Source organism: Galleria mellonella, unplaced genomic scaffold (genome assembly GCF_026898425.1).
Source record: "Galleria mellonella isolate WM207_F2 unplaced genomic scaffold, CSIRO_AGI_GalMel_v1 utg32, whole genome shotgun sequence".
Classification (NCBI taxonomy): Eukaryota; Metazoa; Arthropoda; class Insecta; order Lepidoptera; family Pyralidae; genus Galleria; species Galleria mellonella.
In genome coordinates, this window is record NW_026442075.1 from 4269638 (window position 1) to 4284399 (window position 14762).

Here is a 14762-nt window from a genome sequence, read left to right on the forward strand (position 1 = left end):
TTTATAATTTTAGTAAGGATTTCATTTGGTTGATTATATTGCCTAATACAAAATTATGAAGCGTAATAAGTACCAAGAGCTCCGACAAAAGCGAGGCTCTTAAATACTGAATGAATAAAATCAAGACTCCACGTAGTGTTTTACAAAGCTAAAATAGAATTCAGCATTAACACAAGAAGGACTTCTCGTGAGATAATTTAATATTACTAAAGAACACTATTGATACTTACCTCAGTTAAAAGACTAGTAACGATATTACAAAATTATTAAATTTTTATGAGACATTTGATTTTAGAAAAAAAATTGTACTTTAACATTTTGTGTCACAACAAACTGCTAATTAAATGATGATTAAATAATATGGAGAAAGAAATATTATCACAGTGCGGTCAGCTTCCTGAGTATCCTTTCAGTCGACAATGATCTCAAGGAGATTTCTATCTGTATAAAAAAAAATTAATATATAATATTATCAAAATTATTTCACACTTATTAAAATTGAACAGTAACATGTCGCGAAATACAAAGTTTTTTTTAAATTCAAACAATACTATCATACAAATTCTGTATATATATATATATATATATATATATATATATATATATATATATATATATATATATATATATATAATTCTATACATTTCAGCTCACTGACACAATTTTTATGTATTCAAATGACCCCTATTGTATTGTCTAATTATAAAAATATTCAGTCGAATTGCTTTTTTATACTGCCGAAACCAAGGTCGTTTATTTAAGCGACCGCGCAATTTTGTGCATTGATAAACAAATTAACATATAAATTATCTTTGCCTTTCTATTTGCATTACAAAGAGTCATAGGAAAGTGCGGCATGCCATACATGGGTTAGACAGCACAATAAATAAGGGTTACAGAGGGTCACACCGCGGTCTTGATGCATTCACTGCGGAACATTCCGTAATTAACCGGGTTAGCTCATTTACATAGATTTTCTTTTTATATAATCCTTATCACGCTTAGACTCTTACATACATAATCTCATTTTACCTTCTTGTCTTTTTAAACTTAATTTAAAATCATAAATTAAAAGTTAAGGAGTTCTAATTAAGAATTTAGGTTAGTTACACCCACTGGCGGCGTTCTTGTATCATCTGTTATTAAATTTTAATCTTATTTAACACAATACCTGCAATGTTACAGGATTTGTGTGATAGTATTGTTTAAATAAAAAAAAATAACACTGTTACAGTTTGGTATGAAGAGATTATTACACTATTAAGAAATTCTTTGTTAGATATCTTTATATGATACTTTACATAGACTACCTTCATCAGGATTTTTTTTCTTTATATACTTACATCATTTCAGCTATTTGCCAATAAGAAGTTTGTTTTTAAATAATTAATTATTATATCCTAACTTAGGTTTAACAAATTGGTCATAGATGAAAAATAAATAATACAAATGAGTTTTTGTATATTTAGAGTATTCGAAAAACAAAACACATCGCTCGTCATCGATAAGCAATTTATCCTCATACGTGAGAATCTAAATGGTCGCATACAGTGTGCTATCAGAGAAGTTTCCTCTTACAAACGAAGGCTGTGGAATGAGTTCCTTGCTTTGAGGAGTTTTATAGATACTACACTATAGGGTTCTTCAAAGAGGATGTATTAAGGTTTCTTTGGAATCAGAAATGCACTCGTGATATTCTTGTTTACCACCATGCGGGCTATATGCTTGTTTGACAAAAAAAGTAAGACAGCTTGTGAATGCAAGAAAAATTGGAAAATGCTGATTTTCAGAGAACAGTCCGTAATTTTGTATATACACAAAGTACCTAATTCCTCAATTTTACCTTAATTTGTCAGTAATCGATAAAGCTCATAGTATCTTTATAATTTCTTCTTCTTTTGCATTTCTATATTATTTGAACAGGTGATTGTAATAAAAATACACAGGTATTTATAAATGGTTCGTTTATTGATATTTTTATTATGTACAATTATTATTATATACGTAGCAATAAGTAGATTACCTACTTAAATTACATTGTAATAAAATTACCAGCAATATTTACATAACATTCCCTAAAACTAAATAACGCTTACAACAACACAATTCAGCGGCTTCATATTGCGGAAGTATTCAAATCCGTTCAAAACAAAGCACTAATAATATAAAATATTTAACAATATTTTACGCCTGTTTAAATATGGCAACACTAGATCTTAGAGAAACTAAAAAAAATCTTAATTGGATGTTTTAAAACAATATAAAACAGTAGATAAATTGATTATAAATTAATTATCTGTACAAATAAAGAACGGATTTTTACACATGAATTTGGATATAACTTATCCAATGTTTAAATCCAAAATACGATTTGTCTATGTACCAATTTTCTCTGAACTATATTTAGGTGTATTGAGTAATAGATATCCAAGTATCTTTACAAATTCTCATATTTATAAATACTAATAAATAAAAATCATTGAATATCAGAACCAGTAACTGTTACTAACAGTTAGTAACTGTAGAGTCACTTATAATTAAAATGAAATGGAAAAAAAACTTGCTTTGCTATCAACATATCTGCATTATCTTTTAATGTAATAATAAAATATTAAATAATAACATTTTATACGATATGAAAGTTAATAGTTTACTTCACATGTGTTTTCAATACATACATATATAAGTTAACAATATAACTAATCAACATACTAAAAAAAATAGGCCGACATAGTGCTTCATTACTTTAAATTTCTTATGATAATTAAGCAATATTAAAATAAAGGTAGGTATAACATAGTTAAGTAGAGTAAGAGAGACCTTATTATCTAAATATTCTTAATCAATCTTCGATTTTCTGTTACGAGTATTAGCAATCTTATTAGGTAAAATAATACATTATTTAATATTTACAATGGATGCTCATTCTATACATTTTTGATATGCTTTGGTATGTTTTAATTGAACAATATATTATTTCGAGTTTCAAATAAGAAGCTGAAGCTGAAGTATTTAACATGTTATGATTAAATTGTAAAGATGCGCCGAGTCTTAAAAGACAAAAGTAGTTTTTTTTACAAACATCTACATAGTTAAATCGAAATTACAGATATATTTTAAAGGAGTGTTATAACGATGAAACTGAATATTTTTATCCAAAGTTCATTAAAATTTAATAAACTTTGACTATGAAAACGCAAAATTTACTGCTCTCGATTACTGAAAGATTAAAAACGGCGAAAATTTTTATTTTTTTGTTTTCAATGTTTGTTTATTTAAAATACTCTGTCACCGACAGAAAATCCAGGAAAATTAATTCCAGAGAATAATTTTGATTTAACCCTGTGATGCATTTCATAATAATTTTCCTTTCTTAAGAAAAAGCGTAAGATAAAGAGAAAAAAAAAACGTTGTGAACTTATGTTCAAAAACAGAAAATATTTATATGTTTTCTGTCTTTTCTTGTCTTCGGTGGTGTAGATAACACCATATGATATAAATTCTGCCTTTTACATTATTTTAAAATTCAATAGATAAATAAATATAATAGTCGAGCTTTCTCGATCTAAATACATGTAAGTTAACATCAAAATAAATATAATTTGATAACTAATAAATAATTTCAGAAAATTTGTGACATATGCTTTTTCTTGTTGGTAGGTAGAATTATAAGTTTATTGTCACATCTTTTGTCGTTAGAGAGCTCTTCTTCATACCTTAAGACTTTATAGTCGCTTACAGATATAAAAAAATATCAAAGTATGTTAAAATATTTATGTACATTTTATATTAAAAATCATTAAAAGTTATGCACAAAAGAAATAAAATGTTTTAAAAACAATGAAAAAAAATGTAAATGTTCAACTAAATCACCAGTAAAATATTACCTGACGTAGAAAATAAAACACGAGTGGCGCGGTTATAGACTTTAAGCCATGATACATAAATGTTACCATTGCGTTAATGAATTCTAAAAAGCTTTTTGCCATTTCTATTTCAATTCATTGTATCCTTTTCCAAAAATGACAACTCTTTTTTTTTAAATAATGTATGCATTTATTAAACAAAAGAAAAAGTAACTTTGGTTTCGTAAATTCATTATTATTATTTCAGTTTAAGTGGATATTGAAACTGAGGTAGATACAGCTGGACTTTAGGCTCTTGCAGACTTGCATATCTGTCTACGCTCTAGACAAGTGGCAAACTAATCTATTGGTAGATTTTAGTTACTGTGCGAGAAAGAACGAGACGCCGGATTTCACCATCTTGTTTCATCTCATATATGCCGCAGAAATATAGCTATCGATAGTTTAGTTTTCTATTTGTCTAAAGAATCTGAGCTACCTGAATATGTCGACTAAAGGCAATATATTTTACGTTGTCATCCCATTTTCTTCAGAGATTTCTCTACATTATAGCTTTACGCTTTTACAGAAAAAGTATTAATAAAGCTATTATATGCACTTCTTTATAAATAAGATTTCATAGATTCGACGGTAGAAATTAATAGGTATATTTTCTTCATAAATATAAAATAAATTATGGGCTTAATCAGTTCTTGTGTTTATAACACAATAAGTGTATAAAATTAATATAAATACACTAAGACCAAAATATACATATTGCTAAGTGATACATCTATCGATGATATTTTACGATTTTATATTTTATTTTACCATATACAAATAGGTATGTTATCATGATGTTATTATATCAAATGAAATAAAAATATCATCTTAAACTATATTTCTTTTAACGCTTTTTATGTTGCTATGCTATCACAATCCTCAAACTTAATATAGATACATATTTTACTACACATAAGTACAAATAGACGAATTTAAATTACCTTTATACATATTTTTCATTTACACGCTCATAAATGGACTATAATTATAGCATTCGATGAAAATCAATTGCGGTGACTTATAAAACTTATCATATTTAAAAATATAACTTATCATCTTCTACTCTGTGCTAGTAATTCAGTAATATGTGAATTTCGATGAATAATTATGTGTGAATAATAATCGATAAAACTACAGAGTATAATTTTTTTTATTACATATGGCAATAATGAAATGGCTACAAGAGTAGAGAATGGCAAAATTTGGTGTTTGCTTGATGCTGTCGATTCAGCAGTTGGTAACCAGTGATTGTCGAGGACAGACTGCTCTATGACGTTTTGCATTGTATCTGTTAAAGAGAGTACAGTAATAGTGATTAATTGAGAAACCGTGTACCATAAGATTGGCAATATTCATTGGGTACAATAAAAAATAAAAAATAAATATAATATATCAGTAATTATTCTTACTTATTTATTTATTTTTATTATAAAAAAAACTTATTTATAAGTATCACAAGTTTTGTAATTAAATAAAAAATAACCTTTGAAATAAAAAGGTAATGTAATAAGTTTATTATTGTCACTCAGAGAGGTGAAAAAGTAATCGGCTGTTGCTTAATAACGAATCATTACTAAGAATGCTTTCTTTTTTGATTGTTCAGCTGTATTTAAAATAGCATTGTAATAGTCATTGTTAACATCATATCAATCATTAATTATTTTTAATTACTGCACAACACTGTAATAATGTTTAGGTTTTTTTTTTTAAACGAATCGTTAAAATTATTTATACTACAATCCTGTAAAATCTGATGGCAATTGTTATGGAAATTGAATATATTACGTTTTTACTTACCATATGTTGTTACGTCTGGTGTATAGAATTTCTGCTCTGCAGGCTGCAATGGAACTACGAACCCTATAAAATGAATTAACATTGAAAATTTACACTTTATATAATTTATAAGTTAAATAACAATATTTATTATATAACAACATGTCTATAACTTACGTAAAAATATATTATCATGAAATATGACGTATATAAGCTAATGTAACAAATAAACCAGATTTTGTTTAGATAATAGTTTTTTTGTTTATTTCTCGCTGAAATTATATTCTGAATTCGATAGTTTATTCGAAAAAAAAGACTTTTCAAAAATGCTTATACATATAATTAAGTTTATTTGAATATATATTTTTTAATTTTTTTACAACAGTCAATGTACACGCCCAGTGCTTTTCTAACGATCTTCATTTTAGGTTCATATTCGCATAGTATTTGACTGATTTATAATGATTATTTTTTGTATCTACAAAGCAGATGAGCATGTGAAATATGCACGTAGACTGTAATAAAAAAAAGTATTGTTTTGAATTATTATTTTTTTATATTACCTTCTTTTCAGAATAGCATCTTTATCGATTTTGAGATGTAAATTTGTTTATTGGATAATGAAGCAACGTTTGCTAAAATATGTGCAATTTTTTTTTATACAACTTAGAATGGCAAACAAGCTGACGGTCCACCTGATGAAAAGTGATAACCGTCGCCTATAGACATGAGCAGTACCATGGACATAGCAGAGTATACTGTTTCGCCCATGATACCCCCCATGCGTTACCATTCCTGAGGACTCATGTGTTATTCCTCTGTACCCAGTAAATTCACGCCATATCCCATCCTTCAAACTGGAATACAGCCATGCAAACACAACTGCTTCACGGTTGAAACACGAATGGGACAGAGGTACCCGAGCAATCGACTTTTGTACAAAGTCTCCCTCTGATAATTGTTTGTAATAAATTATTTTTACTTGTTACATTATCTATATACTCACGTGGTGGTGGAGTATATTCCGTGGTAGTTGGTGGTGGGGTCGTAGTGGTAGTGGTGGTGGTTGTAGTAGTCGTGGTCGTCGTAGTCGTCGTCGTCGTTGTTGTTATTTTAATTTCTGTTATATTTAAAAAAAAGAATCTTAAATGTCACTTCATTAAAAAAAAAGTTATAATCGGAAATTAATAATTCAGCCTCATATTATTAGACTACTTTGAGATATTTTTATATTGGTACTCAATAATTTAATGTAGAAAAAAAATACTATAATTTAATAACTAGCGATCCACCCTGGCTTCACACTGATTCTTGTAAGTCGAATATAGACTTACAGTCTACATTTATTCGCTGATTATATTAAAAAACGGTTAAGTAGGTTTTAAGTTTATCCATTATAAGTAAACGCATAAGAAGTCTTTCCTCTTTAGAATCAAGTCTATGATACTGATTACGTTAATAGCATATGCATTAATAATATGATTTACAAAAATAAAAACTGATTTTAATCACAATAAAATTATTTGGTCTCAGTTATGACTAATTCCTATGGATTGCAAAAAGAATCAAATCCGGTTCAGAATTGATAAAACATGTGTAATATAAAAATGTAAAAAAAATTGTCGGAAAGAGAATCTCCGTTATTACTTTTTTACTAGGTGCAATAAAGTGTAAATAAATAAATAAATAAAATAAAAATATTTTTTGAAGTTGAAAATTATTAGCTTACCATAAAGTCGAATAGTTCCTTCAGATTTCCCCATGGTATTTGTAGAGACACATGTGTATGTTCCAATATCATCGCTTCTAAAATCTGATATGGTTAATATTAGTCGAATTTGATAAACAGATGTTCGTATCTCAGATATCTCATGTATCTCGCTGGAACAAAAGAAAAATAGGTAAACTTAACATTTGAAGTGACTGAGGAAATTCTATACCTCACTTGGGGATAAACGGTGTCGTGAAGGCATGAATTTTTGTTGCTGTTGATATACAAAAAGAATACATAAAGCGACGAGACATGAGGCAAGAAAAATGATACCCCTGCAGCGAACAGATTGTGGCTACAAATAAGAATCTCGCGGAAGATTTTTATTTTTTATATTTACATAAAAAAATTAAGAATGTAAAAACGTTACTCTAATATTGACAGTCAGCGTATTTAATAAAAAATATTGACGCTAATAGGTCCTTTTTCTACGTGTACAACTTGAACCAATGGTGTTTCCATAATTTATTTACAAAATCATTACAATTACGAGTAATTTCGGTCTAATAAAATTTAATGAGAAAGTAATTAAATATAGTTGAAATTATTATTGAAATACTATTTAAGTGAAATTAGGAACAAATCAAAACATTCAAACAATTTATTGATGTTTGATTTGAACTAATGTAATATTTGAAATTAGTGGAGTATTTTATTGAACTAGGTGTTATTTTGCGGTATTCCATATACCCAACCAGGTCGGCCTCCTTGCGGTTCTCCCTGGAAACTATCATGGTTAATTCCTGATGAATTCATCATGATGGGTTAACTGGCCTGTTTTCATTCTCATCTACCACCCTTCACTGGTGCTCCGCCAGCGTATCCCGTTAGCGCAGGCGGGGCTACCATACCATTTTCACCCATTAAAAAAAATACAATATTGTTAAATATGCAAATCTTATCTATAAGATTTTGTACAGGATTTCCTTATACGATACTAGCTTTTGCCCGCAACTTCGCATTTACACGTAGATTTTGGAAGTTGGTAGTCACTTCGAATTGGCGTATCAATATTTTGAGTTAGACCTTCAGGAAACTGTTGAAACCGTATTCAAATTTGGTGCAGATATGTGATGTCGGCTAACAGGCAGATAGGTATATGATGTGGCTCAAGACCGATCTTCATGGCAGTCTATGGGGGAGGTTTATGTCCAGCAGTGGACGGATAATGGCTGAAAGGATGATCATGATGATGATATGATGCCGGAATAAATATACAAACAGAAAGAAAGGTAACAATAAAAAAAAATATTCGATTGCTTTTATGAAGGCCCTCCCTCCTTCGTATTAATTTTAATTATTTGTACGAATCCTATAACTATTAAGATAGTACATATAACGTAGGCGTGTATAAAGAAAGGATTTCCCGAAATACCCACGAAATAGGACGCAAATAGCTAGTAATAATATACAAGGAAATATTACGATGTTAGGAATCACTGTTCTGATATCAGTAGAACTATAAAAGAGGAATCCATGGCTGTATATACGTATGAAATGTAATACCATACAATACCACCATAACCTATTAACGGCTGTTGGGAATCACTCTTCCAATGAGGAATATTCTGTACTGTTCATGCGGCTTGGTGTAGGATTTTATTTCAAATTTTCTTATTTTGTACTGATGTGCTGAGCTTTGTTCGAGAAATAATAGCGAAGATGATCTTCAGAATAACGTGAGAGACGACTGGTTAGAGTATATTTTTTGATGGATTGAAAATGGAATAATAACCCCGCCTGCGCTAGTGAAGAAGGATAGGTGAAGATATAATCTGGTCAGCTGGTTCACGCTGGTGATGATTTCTGTAAGAATTAACCGTGATGATTTCCAGGGAGGATGTGTGGAGCTTGACCTGATACCCATATTGCTAGCAATGAATACTAATATTAATATTAACAATTCTTTCTCTTGGTTAGACTAGTTATAGTGTTACATATTGACTTTTTACTGAAATAAATGTATATTATGAAATATGAGAGAAAAGTGGTAAATAGTAACGGGGACTAGAGGTCCCATTGTTGGTAATATATCCTGCCAGATTGACCTTAATGCAGTACCTCTTCGAAATTATCGTGATTAATCTTTACTTTTTTAGTTTTTTCATCCAAATACAATATAATCTGCACTGATTTAAGGCAAATGTGAATAGGTTTTTCATGGGCCCGCGAGCGCTAACTTAAACCACATCATTGTTTTCCATCAGGTCAGATTGTAATCAATCGTAGGACTCTTCAACAGTAAAAATAAACTCAATTCGTCGAAGTCGGTGAACTTTATCTTCACCTATCATCATTAATTGTTACCACTCCGGCGTATACCAATATCTCCAGCTGTTTTACAATTAATTTTTTTTGCATAAAATAGTATATACAGAAATCAAAATGATTGGCATCCTTTTAAAAGAACGTTCTAGATTCGTATTATTTCGTAACAATCTATAATTATTTAACTTTTTTTAATTATTTCTGTATACAATACATAGTATTCGTTTGTATGAAGTCGCGTGAATATGATAGTAAATTTTTTTTTAAATTTAATTATTCAATTTAAATATTAAATTTAATTATTTTCATAAACCAATTCGACGAGAACTGAGCACGTACTGCGGTCAAAATCGAAATACATTTTCGTATTTAGACTTTTATTAATGCGGTCGGGTCGTAGGATGAATTGTTTAATCAGTCTGTTGGGCAACTAGAGGCTGGCAAAAGATCGATACAGTACAGAGTTTCATTTTATAATACATTTTTAATATACATTATTTAAATTGAGTTTAAAAACAAAAAAAAAAACCGAATTTTTTGTGACAAAATCAATTATTATGATCTAAAAATCAATCTGAACCGAAAACATAAAAAAAAAATACAAGCGAATCGAGAACCTCTTTCTTTTTGAAGTCGATTAAAAACTGTATTTACTTTATATTAAATATATAAAGTAAATAGAATTTTAATAATTTATACAATTTTATTTAATATTTTTTCTTAATGTTATACTTTCAACATATATTTTTAATATATAATAGAATAATATACCAACTTAATAAAAATAACTGTTACATCCATTTCTAAACGATTATTATATAAAAGAAAAGATAAAAAACAAGACTTCAGAAAGGTCTTCAACTCAGCAAAACTTCGTAATCTGTCTACTAATATGATTTAGATAAAGCCACTGGCAATATATAATAGTATTAAGTTATTCTAACTATTGTATTTATTTTTAAATTAGTTATTCTTTATTAGACAGGTTTATTAGACAGGGAAGTAGGATAATTATTCATGTATTGAATGCTGAAAGCGAAAGCAGACAAACTTTTGATAAGCCTAGCATTGTAGGGTTGACACCGATCATATTGGTACAAAAGTGTTCATACAATTACAGCGAAAGTCAAACCCGATGTGAGTTCAATAACTCGCGCTCGAAGTATCCACAAAGGTTTCACAATAAATGCCGGAGACGCGTTCATACAAAGTCAAGGAGTTCCAGTTACGTTATTTATAGTATATTTTCTTCTTTGAAGTTCGTTTTATATTATGTCTATGTATCAGGTACATGTAGGTAGGTACAGTCGGCATCAAAAATCTATGAACGTTATTACATTTCCAAAACTCGTAATCAATATTGCGTAAATAAGCAGACTAGCATTAGATGGATAATTACTATTAAGCTTCAAATAATATGTGCCAGATAAGGCCTCAAATGAAGATGAATTTACAATGACGTAATAATATCTGTGCTATTAGGGGTTTTAAAAATTAAAATGGTATCCATTTTTGATTCTAGTCCTACAATGTACCTACACGTTTTGTGCTTCATCATAGAAATAATAATTCTCAACGAACTTCAAAAAGAATCTCAATTCCACTGTATTTTTTTTATTGCTTTTTTTTCTTTTTTTAAAGTCGGTATCCATAACTGAATTAAAGTATATTTAAATAAAAAAAGAATAGAATTAATAACCTCCTTTATTTAAGTCAATTAGGAGTATATGTATTTTTTTCTTGTACCCTCGTAGATACACTTCGATCTCATCTCATATATTTCACAGTTCGTTAGTTCGATGTATTACATCAAATTGGAATTCCCATAGAGATTTATACATGACGAAGCAGTAAAACAGCAATAACCGATGATTATCGTAGGTTTCGGAAATAAGCATCGATATAATATATAATCGATACCCGATTTATCGATATTATTACTATGATGAAATATACATACATATCTGTCACGCCTGTCTCCCATTAGGGTAGGCAGAAACAATGAAATGGCAATAACGTATTTAGTATTTGACTCATTCTTCAAAAAGGGTATACTGAAGTTTCTTCAGGCGTTTTGATACCTCTAATGTTGCAGGCGTCCCTAGGCTACAGTGACCGTTTACCAGCAGACGGGCTCGTTTGCCCTTAATCTTTTATTTATTATATTAGCTTACTTAAAAAACTCATGGTAATGCTGGATCACATTTACTACGTATAATGTGATAATATCTCGCCTTTCTTCTTATACATAAAATGTCAAACGTCTCGTTAATCTATTTTAGTTATTACAGTCTTTTGTCTTTTTTATTCGCACTAAATTCTGAATTTGAAAGAAAGTAACAAAACACTAATAATTACAATTAGTATGTTATTATTACTAAGTAAATGGTTGAGAGAGAGTTAAAGTGTAGTGAATATTTTATCACTGTATTTAATTGTTTATTATTCTTTATTTTTTTGTGTATTTTATATTTATATGCACGAATTAAATTAGTATATACTCACATTTATTTAAATTGTAGAAGTGTAATTAGAAATCATTAGAATCATTTAAAAAAAATGTGTCATGGTAAAATCGAATCTTTTTCCAAGAAGACGTCACGATAAAAAATGGTGCGTAGACAAAAATGGCATTTTCAACAAGAATTCCCTTCACAATTTGTAGGGACAGGCTTTAGGTGGGGTAGTCTTTAGGTTGTCGACTTTTTTTATTTGCAAACGCTTTTCGTTTAACTTCGAATTCAGACACTTTTTGTAACTTAAAAACTCTATATGCTGTACGTAAAACAAAAATATAATAAATGCGAATTGAGAAAGTTCTTAATTTTAAAGTAACTTAAAATAGTATAGTTTAAAAATAAGTATAAATACTCGTACTTTATTGTCTAAAATGTGACCCGAGGGTAATTATTTGTACGTGTTCTAAGCTAGATTTCTATAGTTAAACCTGAAGAGATTTAAGTTGTAAAACGTGTACGAAACTTTTAAACTGAAGTCGTTTTTTCTTTTACGTTAGCAATTAACAGAGAAAGTCATAATTGGATAGAACTAAATAGTTTTGCCCGACAGTCTAAAGTTTGTGGGGAACATGGAATTTTCTGAACTTATTCCATTACGTGGCTTTAAAACAGTTAAAGTTAGCGAGTTATGTACCATCCTCGTTCCTGTTAATGTTAAGGCCCTAAACATATGTAATATTGCGGCTTTTATTCAGTTAAAAGGATATTATACAGGCAATAAATTGTTTAGATTACTTTGAATATAAAGTACTGAGTGTTTGTGCCCGTGGCCGCTCACGTACTATTTTATAGGTGGCTGTAATTAAGTCAGGTCTAATTTATTTAACCCTTACCTGGCTATACAATATTTTATTATTATACACTTAATTGAAGGTGACCTTGTTTAAATTGAAATTGTTGTAAAAGTGGAATGAAACAGTATCCAACACAAAGTCATTTATGGGAATGAAAGTTCTGTGCAAAATTTAATGTTTTAGACCCAACCGTTCGGCAGTACGTTGAGGAGTCAGGTTTCTCTTTTAAGTAGACATATAAATAAAAATAAGCTACCGATATGTATTTGTTTTTACGCTTAATTACATTTACTTTTACTAAAAGAAAACGAGTAAGTACTATTTTTACAATGACAGTTTTACGAGGAACGTTTAATACTTTGCTTACCTAATGAAATAAAAAATGAAAAACAAATTAAAACCGATAAGCATAACAAAATTATTAACTCAGATTGAGAGTGTATTATTATTAAGGAACCCATTAAAATCATTATTAGGAGTTATCGGCATCTGAGTACATCTAAATATATTTTTTCCTGTCCATTTTGTTTATTGTATATATTTTCAATTACTAATTTTTATAGACGAAGTATTAGTATCTATAATGGTATTCTCCTTCTACGGTATACATTAAGGAAAGTTTCTGTAGCCTTTTTTTAATTTATGATAATTTCTATACAAATTATGCCAAAATTATTTTCAAAAAGCCAGGTATAATAAAATATTTATCAATAAAAAATACCAACACAAAACATCTACAATTTAAGCAAAACGAAAACAAATATTACATACAGAAGCGCAACTTACTCGGAGAGTATCATCTCTTCGCCGCTCTTCAGCCAGTAATTGATAGCTTGAGGGTACGCCTCGACAAGACACTCCAGTTTTGCTGTGGAACTTGTTGGTACTCCTATTACCTTCGTCGCAACTAATGTCGATGGTGCAACTGTGAACAAAGTTACAAAGTTCAAGTCAAATGTAGTTGAGTTGACATTATACTCACATATTGCATTGTTCAAGTGCTTATAGTAATTCGTGTATTTGACTGTTCCAACTAAGTTGTTTGAATACGAATGTACTCGAATGTAATAAAGTTCTAACTTAAATGTTATATATTAAGTTCATTGTTATTTTAATTATTGAAGTGTTTTATTATTTATTTTTGCAGCAATTTCTTTATTTAAAAGAACGTAATAGCTTACTAAAAAGTGTGAGTCACGTCACGTCAGTAAGTCATCACAATTGATGAAGATATATAGATATATGAATACTCTTTCATATTTGTACGTGAAGATATTGTACAACATACAAAAAAACAAATACAGTTAAACTTAAAAATCTTTTTCTTTTTTAGATAAATCTGGACGTCAATTATTATATTGAAAAACATGTTATATATCAAACCACGTGTCAATTATGGCGAGAACATGTGAGCTTTATTTCTTAATAATACTCGACAGATTAGACAGTACAATCTCAAACTAAACGCAAAATGTAGGATACAATGGGCTCAAAACAACAAATATAAATACATAAATCCTCTTTTTATAGATACATAACATACTTATACATACACAGATAAAATTTAAGATCGTTTTTTAAAAAAAACCGACTTCAAATATAGCAAAACCAGTTATGTTAATTTCAAAACGAAACTATTGAAGGGATTTTGCTAAAATATCTATGGAACCAATCTGTAAGTATATCCTTTCAAAAAAAGAAAATTCCAAATCGGTTTATAACTGAC

At 29.0% G+C, this 14762-nt stretch overlaps 1 protein-coding gene across 1 annotated transcript in view; it reads right to left on the reverse strand.

The window, feature by feature from the left end:
• Positions 1 to 1947: 1947 nt before the first annotated feature.
• LOC113510820 (protein amalgam-like) overlaps positions 1948 to 14762 on the reverse strand; it is a 135339-nt gene continuing 122524 nt past the window's right edge. Inside the window, exons 7-11 of the mRNA XM_031907271.2 lie at positions 13823 to 13961; positions 7414 to 7565; positions 6691 to 6804; positions 5706 to 5768; positions 1948 to 5196 (exon numbers count right to left, since the gene is read on the reverse strand). Of these exons, the coding sequence (XP_031763131.2) occupies positions 4961 to 5196; positions 5706 to 5768; positions 6691 to 6804; positions 7414 to 7565; positions 13823 to 13961 (704 nt within the window). The 3' untranslated portion in view covers positions 1948 to 4960. The remainder of the gene's footprint in view (positions 5197 to 5705; positions 5769 to 6690; positions 6805 to 7413; positions 7566 to 13822; positions 13962 to 14762) is intronic.